Below are 13,872 nucleotides of genomic sequence, written 5' to 3'. Positions count from 1 at the left end.
AAGAAATAATGATGACATCTGGGCTGTAATATAGAAGCAACATGTGGTCTGGATGAGCGGAAACCTAGGACTAGGGTAGGACTAGGCTGGTTGGCTTGAATGGAGCTGCCCTTGATTTACGAAGTGTAAAATTTGAATAATTTCTGAGACCACCTCAGAGTTATGGAACGATAACAGGCCCAGATCTGAATACAGTAGATTTAATCCTCTCCTATCTGGCCATTTCACTGGTTGACTATGGAAGGGGCTATATGGTGCCCCTTATACACGTTGCTTCAGCAGCTGTGATTCCAGGTGTTCAAGAGACACTTTCACTCTAGCTGTGCTATAGGCTCAAAACACTCACGTTTTATTCACCTCTTGCTTTTTTAAGAACAAGAAAATTCAAACTGTTGTCTATAATATTCCTCCCTGCCCTCCCCCCCCCCCCCCATGTTTTTTTACCAAGTCTTTGGTTCTTTGTGATTTGTCATAACAGTTCCCCGGAGAAAAAATGTTCAAAAACCTTACCCACTGACAAATTTGAATCTTTATCATGTGTGACATGAATAAAGGAAGATATTATGGAAATATAAACTATAAAGAAGACTTCAGCAAAAGTATTTCAGATTCTGATGATCATCTTCTCTCATGAAAAGAGTGCTTGTATAGTTAATGAAACTGAAATATGTTCAGATTTGAAATGAATGAACTAGAAGTCTATTTCACATAGCTTGTGATTAATCTCAAAGTATTTTACTGAAGTTATCTTGAGAATGTGATATTAATAGTGTCAGAAAAAGACTGATTATATACATTGGGAAACATTAAAAACTGAAGTTCTTAATACTAAATACATACATGTGTTCTGGGAGGGGTAATTTAGTTTGTGTCCTAGTGTAAGACAGCCTCCAGTACTACTTCCAAGACATGAAGGCTTGAAGATCAAAATATATCACGAAACTGCTTATCTTATAAATTTCTCTTTATCTTATAAATTCCTCTTTATCCTATAAACTCCTCTTAAAGGATTTCTTACATCTTCCTCATGTATCAGTGTTGGATAAGGTCAGAGACAGGATGCTGGAGTAGATAGATAGACCCTGGTTCTAACTCAATATGCCAATTCCTTTTTGTAAGAGTATACAGAAAGTATTGAAATTTTATGAAAGTTTAAATGAAAATATTATTCTGTTTTTTGATCAACTCAAGCTTGTCTCAGTAGGGGCAATATTTTGTATTAATGTGGCACACAAAATCTTCATATTCTCCACTGGACTGAAAAGCTTTGTAAACTGCAATCTGAATACTGATGTACATAAAATGTATCAAACTGCTACTTTCCTGTTATTATTTGAGAAAGCTGCATGGCTGTGTTTTTCTCTTCTTTCTTTATTAATAATAATAGTTAGATTCTCAGCAGGTATAAATAGCCATTTTGCATAAGATACAAAACAACAGTTAAGCCGATTTACTTTATCGAAGGGCTCTGGCTAAGTCTGAATAAATGTCAGTTTAAAAGCATTTGTAAGCATTGTGGTTATAATAGAGAAAAAATAGAAACATTTCAATGATCAAAGGCTGTTTATCTATTCATTTGGTGAAACCAATGTAAACTGTCATAGCAGGCATCATACTGTTAGAAGAAAAATATTAAGATGGTGGCAGTGTTATTGTGCTCTTGGAAATTTCTTGTAGGCTATGCAGTACCATGGAAAAAAAAGAGAGAAGAATAAAGCTGTATCAAGAAAAAAAAAAAATTTCTTTTGCCATTACACCCGCCGGCTGTTAATAAATCGATCATAGTGTGGATTAGAAGCAGTAGTCTGTGAGAATATTCATCTGTATTCATGTCATTTCATTACCTTCCATTCCACTCTCCACAATATCATTTTTATACATCAAAAAAAGCCCTTCCATGTCACTTTTTGCCTCTGTAAAAAATGAAGTGCAACAGTTTGGAAAATAAACACTATCAATACCTTGTGATACCTGCGGATTTTCTGTGCAACCAGTTATCTCACTTAATCCTGTAAATGAATGCATATAGATCCATGGGGGAAAAAAAAAAAAAAGTCTGTGCTACATTCTGTGTAAGTAAGCATCATAACATTTATTCCAACAGTAGGTACTCATTTCTCAAACCTTTCCAAAGTCAAGGATTTATAATATTTAAAATTGAATACATGCAGTGACATGGCCATTTCCAACCTGTTCCTTGTGACTTAACTGCTTGCTTCATGAGCGTTCACAACTAGAGAACACTTTGTGCATGTATAACAGGATTGTCTTCTTCAAATAAAATAGTGAGAGGTGGGAAATTCACTGTACTGAAATGTAATTCCAGAGCAAAATAACCCCTCAGTGGAAAAGCATTATGAATAATTTTTATTCTATTTACCCAACAGTAGTAGTTTGACCGTCCTGGCTTCCCTCTCTGCATCTGCCTGCAGTTTCTTTTCCAGTTCTCTGGATCTCCTGGCTGACTCCTTGCTCTCAGAAGTGGCTCCACTGCCCATCTTGAGGTGTTAAAAATCCTCTCTTTGTCCAGCTGATTTGCTTCTTATCAGACTAGTTGCTTTAATTCAGAAGAAGGACAACAGCCCGTGCTTCAAGAAAATTTAAAAATCCCATTCAACCTCTGTGTTCAGCCTTCAAATCAAACGGTCCCTTTTCGCCTGTCACATGATCTGGAGATGCTACAGTCAAGGATTTATATAGGGACATAAAAACATACTGTTATGATGTCATAGAATTAAAATGATCCATTCAAGGGCAAAACCAAGGTCCGCAGAGATCTCTGTCTTTCTTCGGACAGGTTCCAGCTTCACATGCTTCAAAGAAATGTGCGGAATATCTTGAAACAATAAAATTGGGCATAACTCAGCTCAAGGAAAAATTTTTCAGCTTGTGAATCGGTGTTGGTGCCCTGAAGCAAAAACAGGTTTATAAGTTTTTGAAGCATTTGCATAATTTATTTTTCATCTTTCTCAGTGGTCATAGCTAAATATATGTATTCTTTATTTAAAAATGACAGAATTTGGATTTATACAGTTAAGACATATTTTGTTTTGAATTATTAATGAACATGCAGAATGTTTGCTGCATTTTCATATTATGGCAAGTGCATTTATTTTCTTGTTATGGTAATGGGCAACTTACTGCAATTTGTAATATCTTTGGGATACTTTTGTGCAGCCATTCCTTGATGAATGTCATAGTCTTTTCCATTTTTTGATGATGTTATTAGCAGTTATCAGTTTTGGCTGAAAGCACCACAACTTTTCTGTGTAAGAAAGGGCACAGGTCAGAGTCTCCTCACTGATGTAATAATTTCATCTACGTTCCTTCATAGTGTAATAGTAATATAGAAGTATTTTATGCAGTACGGTGGAAATACTACTTGGCATGTGGTGTCAGCATTATATTGAGAAAATACACTCTGCTGTAATATTGTGGTAGTGGGTGAGAGTAGAATTACCGTCAGGACTAAAAGATCCAAAATACTTTATTTTTGGTCCCTCCTCTTCAGATTAAGAATTTCAATAAAATAAGTCTTATTAGTGTGCAATACTATAATTAATTGCAATATTATACTTACTCACTTTGTAAAGTATTTCAATTATATAAAACATACAAACATAAAAATATTAAAATTTTAAAATTATTGGCTAGTAATAGTCAGCAACGCTCTGACTTTACAGTGTGTAAGCTTATAAGGTGTAGCCTGGAAAGAACGTTGAAGGCAAATGTGAGCGTACAGGTCAGTTTGAGTGATGTTAGACGTATTTTCAGGTCAGAAGATAAATGAGGAAGAGGGCCAGAGCAAAGCATTTAACTCATCCTGTCCGATAGAAAAGCAACTTTCCCGCAGCAGAAGTAGGTGGACCCCAGATGTAACAGGAAGGCAACTAGTGCTGGATGGGGAAGATGGGAGTGAGAGGAATAAAGATCATCAGTGGTACTAACGAGTTCTGTGCCATTGGAGCAGGAGAGCGCTGTCCTCTGAGAAAAGACAGGTCCTTTGCTGTGCTCATGCCATTCAATGTGAGTGTCTTCTCAGACTTAAGACCACATACTGCAATAAAGATCTGAAGTTGTGCTTTTTCAGCATGTGCTGCTCAACCAGCGGAGCAGGAAGCCCTGTCTTCAGTCTCCTTGCACTGCTTTGCCAGAAATGAATAATCAGTACTTGTTAACAGCTGAATTTTTGCACATACATTTACAATGCAAGAAAATGCTCTGTTTTGTTAAGCCTATATTCTTAGTTTGTTTATTCTTTAAAATAGGCTGTAATAAGATCTTTATGCAGCCATAGTAACAACTGCTTTGTTTAAAAAATGAAAATAAGCAGCTTCAGAAGTGTGATATCAGTGCCAGGTGTCTGTTTATCAGAACCCTAGGCAAGTACAGTGCTCCTGTGGATTTCAGTGGGTTTGAAAATTAAATCTGAGCATTCCTGAACACTAACGGAACTTACAAATTAACTTATACAGTCACAAATCATGGAGAAGAACATAATCTCCAGATTAAGGGCCCATTTCACTACTGAGTTGTTCCAGGCATATACTAGTATAACTCTACTCATTTTGCATTTAATTTTCACAGTATCAAACTGGAATAGTGAAATGGTAAACTAGGTCCTATTCAGTTATACTGGAAGAAAATGAGTGTAAATAAATCAAGATAGAAAGCTGTACATCATTTTTCCTAGATGGAAAGCAATGGAAAATCAAGTGTGCATCCCATAGCATAAGTTTCCTACCATCCTCTAGGTTGCTATTATGACTACATACAGGAATTGGCTTTAAATAAGTCGGTGTCTGGTACAAGCAGGCTGTAAACAGAATAAAGAAATAAAGATATAAACAATTACTTCATAAACATACAATATCTGTAACTTCTTATCCATTTGATTTGCTCATTTCTGCCTTCAAACCCTTAACTAAATAGTTTACTGAAAAAACAACAATCTGTTTCTATTTCTCTGGAGAGTTGAAGCAGATTTAGGAGAATGAACAGGATTCTGTTCTGCTTTAGACATCTTCATCGTCATCATCGTCACTAACTGTATTTTGATTGAGGAACTTGCTGATGATGATCAAGCCAGAAGCAATGAGACACCGCCTTACAGGGTTCAGTTGAATCTAAAATGTCTTGTGGTATCATTTCTCCACATCTTCTAGGTGCAATAATAAAAATACTGCCTCTCCCTGCCTCTCTTCTATTGTATCAGCCACATATATTTGATACGGAAGTCTTTGAAAGACAGTAAGTCTGGAAAATGTTCCTTTGAAATACAGTCATACTTTGTAAATAATATTAACTTTATGATTTTGGAGCTGTTTCTAGTGATGCGCTCTAGGTGGTGCTGATAATACAGAGTGTACACTAAAGGGCATTCTGTAGCTAGTAAGAGTTGTAAGAGACTTTCTGAAAGGCTCTTTCAAACGATATGTTCAGAAGTAATGGATTTGTGATTCTGGATTCCAATTCCAAATTTTTATTTTGGAACTTACATTAAAGGTGTACTGGTTTGGGATTTTTGTTTGGCAAATAATATAGATTGTTCTGTTAATAGTCTTTCAATTCACTCAGGTTTTTATTTTCAGTTTCTTCTGTAAGTACTATACTCTTCCCAGTCAAAGAAAGAGGGATAGCTTAGGAAATTCACACCTTCTAAGTTTTTCTCTCTTATTTTCTTTCTAGGTCTTTGCGTTTACAAACTGTTCAGACTGGAGTCTCTTCATCTTTTCCACGTTTCACTGTAACTAATGTTTTCCCTTCTCCATGATAAAATTTGGAGGAATGACATTGATGAAAAAGGAGGAAGTTTTAGTAAGAATAGAATTCTCTAAATTTAGGAACTTTCAATACATTTCCTTCAGTATACTCCTAAATAAAGGAAGCCCGAAAAATCTTCAGTACAATGCCTGTTACAATCAAAGGAAACCCTTCAGCTCTTTCAGTTGGCTACTGAATTGCTTGCGATGCACAAGAAGAAACAAAACAGCTCCGAATTACTCTGTTGCACATTGGCAACATTTTAGTGGGAAAAAATGTTTCCCTGACACCCTGAACGTTGACAAGCCCATCTAGACTTTTGTAACTACTGATGTGCAGAGATACCTGCTGAATGACAGAAATTCTAGAGACATAATGAAGCAGGTACAGAGACTCCTTATATCCCAGTCAGCACTGGTATTAGCTTGGATCCATGGCAAGCTGCATTAACGTGGCACAAAGCCAGAGCTTTTGAAACCTGTTAAGAGTCAAGGTTTATTACCTCTGGCACTCAGCCACAGTCATGGGGCTGAAATGTTTGTGGATCTGAGGTACTATGGCCACATAGGGCTGTGTTTCACTATGTGATGTTTACAGTTTGGATTGTCATCTGCCTTGTACAGTGTAGGCATACCCATATGGTTTGGCTGCTGTAAGTGATATACCAGATGGATGTTAGTCCTTCTGTAAGCTTTTCATCTCTCAGACTCACAAGAATGTAAGATAGACCTAGAAGGAGCTGTTAGGGTTGACTTCAGAACTGGCCATCTAGCCTAGCATTAAAGTGTAAGAGCAGTAGATTGGCCATGGTGCTCTTCTCAAGCTATCTCCTCTTGCCACTCTGATTTTCTTCCAAGTTATTGTGACTCAGTCACTAACTGAAACTGTTAAAGCTTGAGTTTGACGTGAAGCCCGCAAAAAATTGCCCAGATAAGTATCCAGCTCCTCTTAAGAATCGTATCCATATATCTCAAGCCAAAGGGAAAATGCATCAATCTCAACACCAACTGTACTATGGCTCTGAGATATCTGACATAGACCAAGTAAATGTGACAATCGTCAAACTGGTGTTACCAGTTTACACTAGCTTCATACTAGTGTAAATGTTTATAGAAATGACAGTAGGAGACTGAATTACTTCTGTTATTCATCATTCTGTCTTCATGATGGAAGCAGACCTTCCAGTGTAGCTGGCAGCAGGTTCTCCAGGTTCTCTGGTTTTCCCTGTAGCACTACTGCCATCCATTCTACCAGTGCACATATGTGACATGCTCAATCTTGTTGACTCAAGGGTAGTCAGAGCTCGAACTTCCTCTGTTTCCTACTAGGGAATCAAGAAACACTCCTTTGGGCACACTACCTTTAAGAATTTGGCCACAAGATCTGATGGAGAGATGAGTATTTAGATCTTACTATGCTACTACCCTCTGTTCAGTTATCTTATATGTATAACATAAGGTGACTTAATCAGAAAACCCCCTCTGGACTGTCTGTCCTCTCAGCAGGGGAGTATATTGAAATTCATGGTTGCAGATCAAGTTCACAGGTCGATCTCCTGTGTTCTGTTCTGGATGAGCAGTAGTTCTGTTTGTGAATGTGCACAATTATAAAGTGGGATCCATTGAGTTTATGGACAGAGAAGGTTGAGATGTTATGGGATGGAGGTCCGTTTATACTCCAGATACCTTTGCTGGAGGAGTCAAAACAGAATACACTGACATGAAAGTCAGGTGATACATGAGATATTTCATTCACCAGCAAAGATGGCTCATCTTTTCCTAATCCCCCCTTCTCCAGACACACAGGTAAGTGGTCTTTTACTGAAATGTTTTTATATTAAAATACAGAGGTTCCTTAAGAAAGAGGCATTGCAGAGTGTCATGTCAAACTCCTTGAGGCCTTAGGAACTCATAGACCAGCTTCATAAATTAAAGTTAAGGTAAAACTAGTTGAGATTTCTCTAATAAAATAATAGAACAATTATGTTGGAAGGGACCTCCAGAGGTCTCTAGTCCAACCCTCAGCTCAAAGCAGAGAGTAAGTTCAACGTTAAAGTTTCTCAGGGCTTTGCATTGCTAAATTGTGAAGTATCCAAAGAGGAAAATTTCAAAGCCTCTCCAGGTAGCCTGTTCCAGCACTTAAACACTCAGTGTGAAGAATTTTTTCCATTTCGCTGGTTGGAATTTCCTTTGCTGGAGCATGTTGCCTCTTTTCTCAGGAGAGTTTGGCTCTGTCAGCTCGCCTTTTTCTTAATGGAAGACTACAGTTAGATTACTCTCCTTAGCCATGCTGAGCAAACCCAGCACCATCTTCCCCATGTGCTTCAGCCTTCTGATATTCTTCATTGGCGCATGACAATCTCTTTTTTTTTTAATTAGTGGTCTGTCATGGTTTAACCCCAACCGGCAACTAAGCACCACACAGCTGCTCTCTCACTCACCCCCTGGTGGGATGGGGGAGAGAATCGAAAGAGTACAAGTGAGAAAACTCATGGGTTGAGATAGAGACAGTTTAATAGGTAAAGCAAAAGCTGCGCACGCAAGCAAAGCAAAACAAGGAATTCATTCACTCCTTCCCATCAGCAGGCAGGTGTTCAGCCATCTCCAGGAAAGCAGGGCTCCATCACATGTTAACGGTGACCTGGGAAGACAAACGCCATCACTCCGAACGTCCCCCCCTTCTTTCTTCTTCCCCCAGCTTTATATGCTGAGCATGACGTCATATGGTATGCAATATCCCTTTGGCCAGTTGGGGTCAGCTGTCCTGGCTGTGCCCCCTCCCAGCTTCTTGTGCACCCCCAGCCTGCTCGTTGGTGGGGTGGTGTGAGAAGCAGAAAAGGCCTTGACTGTGTGTAAGCACTGCTCAGCACTAACAAAAACATCCCAGTGTTATCAATGCAGCACAAATCCAAAATGTAGCCCCATGCTAGCTACTAGGAAGAAAATTAACTCTATCCCAGCCAAAACCAGCACATGGTCCAAAACCTAGAAACATTTCTCTGGATGTGCTCTCAAGAGAGCTCAGTGGAGGGATTCCCTTGACCTGATGGCTGTAGTCTTAAGGCAGCCCAGTATGTGTCTGGCCTTGCCTAAGGGCATGTTGCTATTCATACTCAATGTCCACCATTCAGGTCCTTTTCTGCAAAGCCACTTTCCCTCGAGTCAGCTCCCAGCCCCTAATGTTTCATGAAGTTATTCTGTCCCAGATGCAGGAGTTTGCATTTGCCCTTCAGCTTCATGAGGTTCATGTTGGCTCATTCCTCCAGCTTACTGAGGTCTGTCTGAAAGGCAGCCCTGCCCTGTAGCATACCAACCACTAATAAGCACTGTCCAAAGTTAATGTTAAGTAAGTTAATCCAGAGCAGTACACAAGCACACTTGAAATTCAGTGTTTGGGCAATAGCACTATTTGCTATTGGAAAAAATTAACAAGTTACCTGAGTCTTTTCAAGCACAAATGAAAGCATATCCTCATAAAAACAGATGGGCATTTAACTCAGAGCAACTCAAGTATATGAACTAGCAACTCCTTAATTTTATTCCTATTATGTACCCATTGTGAAGCCTTTTTCTGTATGCACTTCATGCTTCCACAGTGATTTAAATATTATGTTATATGAAAGATAAACTTCTTGTAGTCCTGGTGCCTGTAATCATCCATGTTTACTTCAGATTCCATTTATTGATGAATCCTGCTGTTCATGCTCTTGCTTCAATCAAGAAAAAAAAAAAAAATCAGATCTACATCGCTTTCCTCATGTTTTTTCAGAAACTAAAATAACTCTAACATAGCTGTTTCAGAAGGGTCACATACCTGAACTTAGTGTTCTAGATATGGGCCTGGATGCTTGTGTGGTGAACTATCATCTGTATTTTCCATGCTATGGAAAAAAATAATTATTAAAATAAGAATAACTAATATACTGATAATTGGTAAGAAAAAAATGATGTGGTTAATATCAGCTAAGACACTTATATGTCTGTTTATTAATACTTCACATTTTTGTGCTCTTCTTTTCACACTGTCTCCACATTTTGACATAGAATATTTTGCAGATTTAATATCCTTGTTAACTGTATTCATGTGGGAAAAGGATTTGATTGTGGGTCTTCAGCTCTGTGGCTTTCTTTATAAGCAATATTATTCTTAAACCTCAGGTTCCTGAAATTTTCCAAATGAAAACAAAAAAAACACTCTTAAGTTTTTCATGGGGAAGAAAATATTGTTTCTATGAAAAACATTCAAAAGCAAAGAATACATTGATAGTATTCTTATTTAAGTTGAAAATATTGCCTTTTTTCCTCAAAATATTAAGAAATATAAAATCTGGATTCTTTTCTTTTTATTTGCTCTGCTCCTTCCTAAACTTTCTGTTTCCTTTTTCTGCACTGGATATAAATGCGTGAGTGAAGTCTAAGATTTTTGGGTTCCCCCCCCCACGCCCTTAATTTGTCATCTCCTATCTAGGAAGCATTATGAAATAGCAGAAGAAAAAAGGAAATCTTGTCAGTAATAACACTGTAACATTTGCAAAGCCATTTAGTTATATAAGAGGGAAAAGGAATGGTGTAGTAATTAGGTTTTACTGCTTACAGAGGTGAAAAGGAAAGGAAGTAGAAGAAGGAAAGAAACATTACAAATGTCAAGAGGAAATATTTTTTAAAATAATAAAGAGTTGTTACATTTTCAATCCTGTCAAACAGATTTTTTTCCCAAAATATTGATATATGCAATAATTCTTTTCCTTTTTTGTGAAAATCTGAAACTCACTATGAGATACGTGAACTGTACTAGCTTCAGTACACTCATTATCCTTAGTTCTATATTTGCAACACATGCTGATGCAATGGAATATGTGACATTGTGTAAGCAAAGATTATTGAGCGCTGGGTGGGGGCTCGCTGGCTGAATATCGGTCCAGATAAGACTCACATAATTTTGGCAAGTTTACCAATACTTCAGCTGAACATAGGCTGTGTTCTCAGTGAACCTATGCCAATTTTGAGACAGTAGATATGTGGCTGAGCTACTATGTTCAGATTAAGAACTGGTCATTCCAAAAGTTTGAAACTTGATGTATAGATTTGGCTCACCAGTGAAAAAGCAACATCCAGTGTAAAGCTATAAAAGAAGCCCAAACCCTTCACTCTCTCCTGAACCAATACTTTGACTCCAGACCATGCTTACGGGATGTCTGTGATGTATTTGAAAGAGCTGTGAACTGCACGGAGCACTGATTTCCCCTGATTTCTCACATGAGGACAGCAAAAATCTCAGGGTCTGACCTTTCTACAAAGATTAACAAATGATCTCTCTGCTATGGTGAGTTTAAATTTTCTCCTGGCTTATTGATGATTCACCCAAGAAAATTAAAAAGAACAGTCAGAATGTAGTGCATTATAATGAATAAATGATTTGAGGTCTTTGAACTGATTCACATGTATTGCGCACTGGAGTGTCTGACACTCTCTCCTGCTCATTCCTGCCAGAGGTGCATCTTATATTTTGGGGGGGAAAAAAAAGAAAAAAAAAAGAAAAAAGGAATCTTAGCAAGAAAATGGGTGATGCCTGCTATCTCTGCTAAAAGAATTTAGTTTCTAGTACAAGGTGAACAGTCAACATAGTACGTTAAAAAAAGGCTTAAAACAATGGGGAAATATTTTGTCAACGTCCCACTCTGAACATTTCCAATTCCCAGTAGACCCATATATTAAGACCTGCCAAGTCCCACAGTGCCTTGCACAGCCAGAAATGAACAAAGAGTAAAAGCAAACACAATTCTGATTTGACTTGTAGAACTCCTTGGATAACAAACATTTTAACCTTTCCTTTTGGTGTCAAACTAACATGCAGGGAAAAGTATGGAAAAGACGAAAAGACATTTTTCCCAGCAGACTAGCATTCCTTCCCTTTTATCTGGCAGACGTGTTCCAGCTAAGCCAGCCTGTGACTGCAGTCCCTTCAGCAGAATACGAGCAGCTCTGTACTGTAACACAGCTGTGTAGTGGCTGGATAAAATTTGATTTCTGAATGCTGAAGAGGACCTAAGTAGGGAGCTTCAGAGCTTGGAGCAATTTCCAGGATGTCAGCTGAATTGAGCTATGCTGTGTGGAGTGTGTCCACAAAATTTCTTTTCCATGAGAGCTGTTGCCATATTGTAATAATCCCTATAGAAAAGACTGTAGAAGAGATTGTTCTGCCGCTGACATAATGCACTGCATCTGAAGAGATCTGTTTTATTCTATATGGATTCTTATACTACATACTTATGGAAGCTGTCTAACATCTGCTGCATGATACTTGTTCTTTCATTCACACTCCAGGCCATAATAATAACTAAATAACATCCTTATTTTGGTAGATTTTTAGAGAGGATGGTGGTGTTAAATTTTTTAAAGATACATTTCACTGTAACTCTGCGTTAGACCTGATTAATTCAAAGGATGGAGCATGGCAGCAAAATGTGGTAAGGCAAAAGAGAGAGAGATTTCCTAGGGAAATCCATCTATAATATTGAAATTATTCTAGGAAAACTCTGTCTCCTGCTCAATATAACTTCTGGAAGGAAAGTTATTTCTCCAGAGGAGCAAAGTTGTCTCTCGTTATCATTGTGGCTTGTAACCATTTTAGCCTCTGATTGAGCCCTATACATTGTCATCTTCTATGGTCAGATCTGCTTAACTTTCAACTGTCTTCAACCAAGATACCAAAAGTACTTTCCGTCTTGATGGCACCCTGAAATACTGTGAGATAGCGGCATGACGTACCTCATCCTGACCCAGGCAGCATTGTGGAGGAATTTTCACTCTTTGGGGACTGTAAGAATTAATTATATTTTTAGTATTCTTCCATTCTGCTTATAAAGCAGTGTTCTAATTAATACAACTCTAGCTGACACTTCCCCTAGAAAAATATGTATTGTCCTGGGAAGAATTCAAGGGAAAATGGAAATTATCTCATTCTTCTCAGCTCCTACTCCCCTTAAAGAGGAACTTAAAAGCTGAGCATTTCTTCCTGAGCTAGGCTGGCCTCCGCCCCAAAAATGTCCTGTTCTTAGAGAGGGAAGGAAAAACAAAAACAAAATGTTTTTACTACTCTCCTGAATGGAATGAGCATAGATCAGACTCCCTGGATATTTGGGAAAGGCGATCCTAAGCATATATGTTAAGAACTCCACCCACATACAATAAGTCGATGGGAAAAAAAGTAAACTTCTGGATCCTCAGGTCTCATAAGAAATGAGGTCAGGACTTAGGTGCAAAGGAAATGGAAGAGCCTGCAAGACTAGCCAGACGTTTTGTGAATGCCAATAGTGTCTAAGTGTTGTTCCATAACGGATCACAGCTGGGAGTGGGTCTCCATCTTCAATGGTGTCCAACTTCAACTGCCTAAAAGGAAGCGCGAACCTCATTTGGTAATTACAGAATAACATGTTGAGATGGGGAACGCCTCTGTACCTTCAGGCAGCACATTAGTTTGTGACTTCAAGAGTGATGTTTTTGTTCCTTATAACCACACGATCATTTCTAGAATTAAATATTATCCTTCCAGTTTTATTCTCAAAGTTGTAACTTTAAGTAGAATTACTTTCTAGTCTCCTGAGGTCTTGTTCCTTTGGTGTCTACAGACGCTTTGTGCAAATCTCTCTCTCCTTAATTTCTTCTCTTTCCAGCATTTATCATGTCTCAAAGTTGTCTTTATCTGAGTCTGGCGCTAACTGAAGTGCAGAACAGAATCTGCCGGTTCTTTGGACAGTGACGGTCTTTCCCATTTGCTCATTTGAGTATTTTTCTCATTAGAGATTCTGCAAGGTAGGGCTGCAGCTATTTAAGATACTCTGTGGGATAACTTGAGTTATCCCATGTTATAGTGTCCCGTGTCCCAAATGTTTTGTTTGTTCTGGCAATTGATTTTATGTTTTCATATTTATTATTAAGTCTGTTGTGGCAGTACTTTCATGGGGTGCAGGGTGAGATTTCCTCCAGAAGTCACTGTAGCGCCCATCCCTTATTTTAAAGTGTTGTGCAGCTGGCAAGCTGTGTTACTGATATTTATATACTCTGTCAGGCTCTGTTGTATTTATAACTCTGTCAGGCTCTTTATTTATCT

At 38.2% G+C, this 13,872-nt stretch overlaps 1 protein-coding gene across 1 annotated transcript in view; it reads right to left on the bottom strand.

Moving 5' to 3' along the window:
- The window catches only part of GNAT3 (G protein subunit alpha transducin 3), a 28,093-nt gene extending 25,595 nt beyond the window's left edge, over positions 1 to 2,498 (bottom strand). Inside the window, exon 1 of the mRNA XM_076328623.1 lies at positions 2,381 to 2,498. Coding sequence (XP_076184738.1) covers positions 2,381 to 2,498 — 118 coding nt within the window. The remainder of the gene's footprint in view (positions 1 to 2,380) is intronic.
- Positions 2,499 to 13,872: the final 11,374 nt, after the last annotated feature.

This window comes from Aptenodytes patagonicus, chromosome 1 (genome assembly GCF_965638725.1).
Source record: "Aptenodytes patagonicus chromosome 1, bAptPat1.pri.cur, whole genome shotgun sequence".
Classification (NCBI taxonomy): domain Eukaryota; kingdom Metazoa; phylum Chordata; class Aves; order Sphenisciformes; family Spheniscidae; genus Aptenodytes; species Aptenodytes patagonicus.
This window is presented reverse-complemented; position numbering and strand designations above follow the sequence as displayed.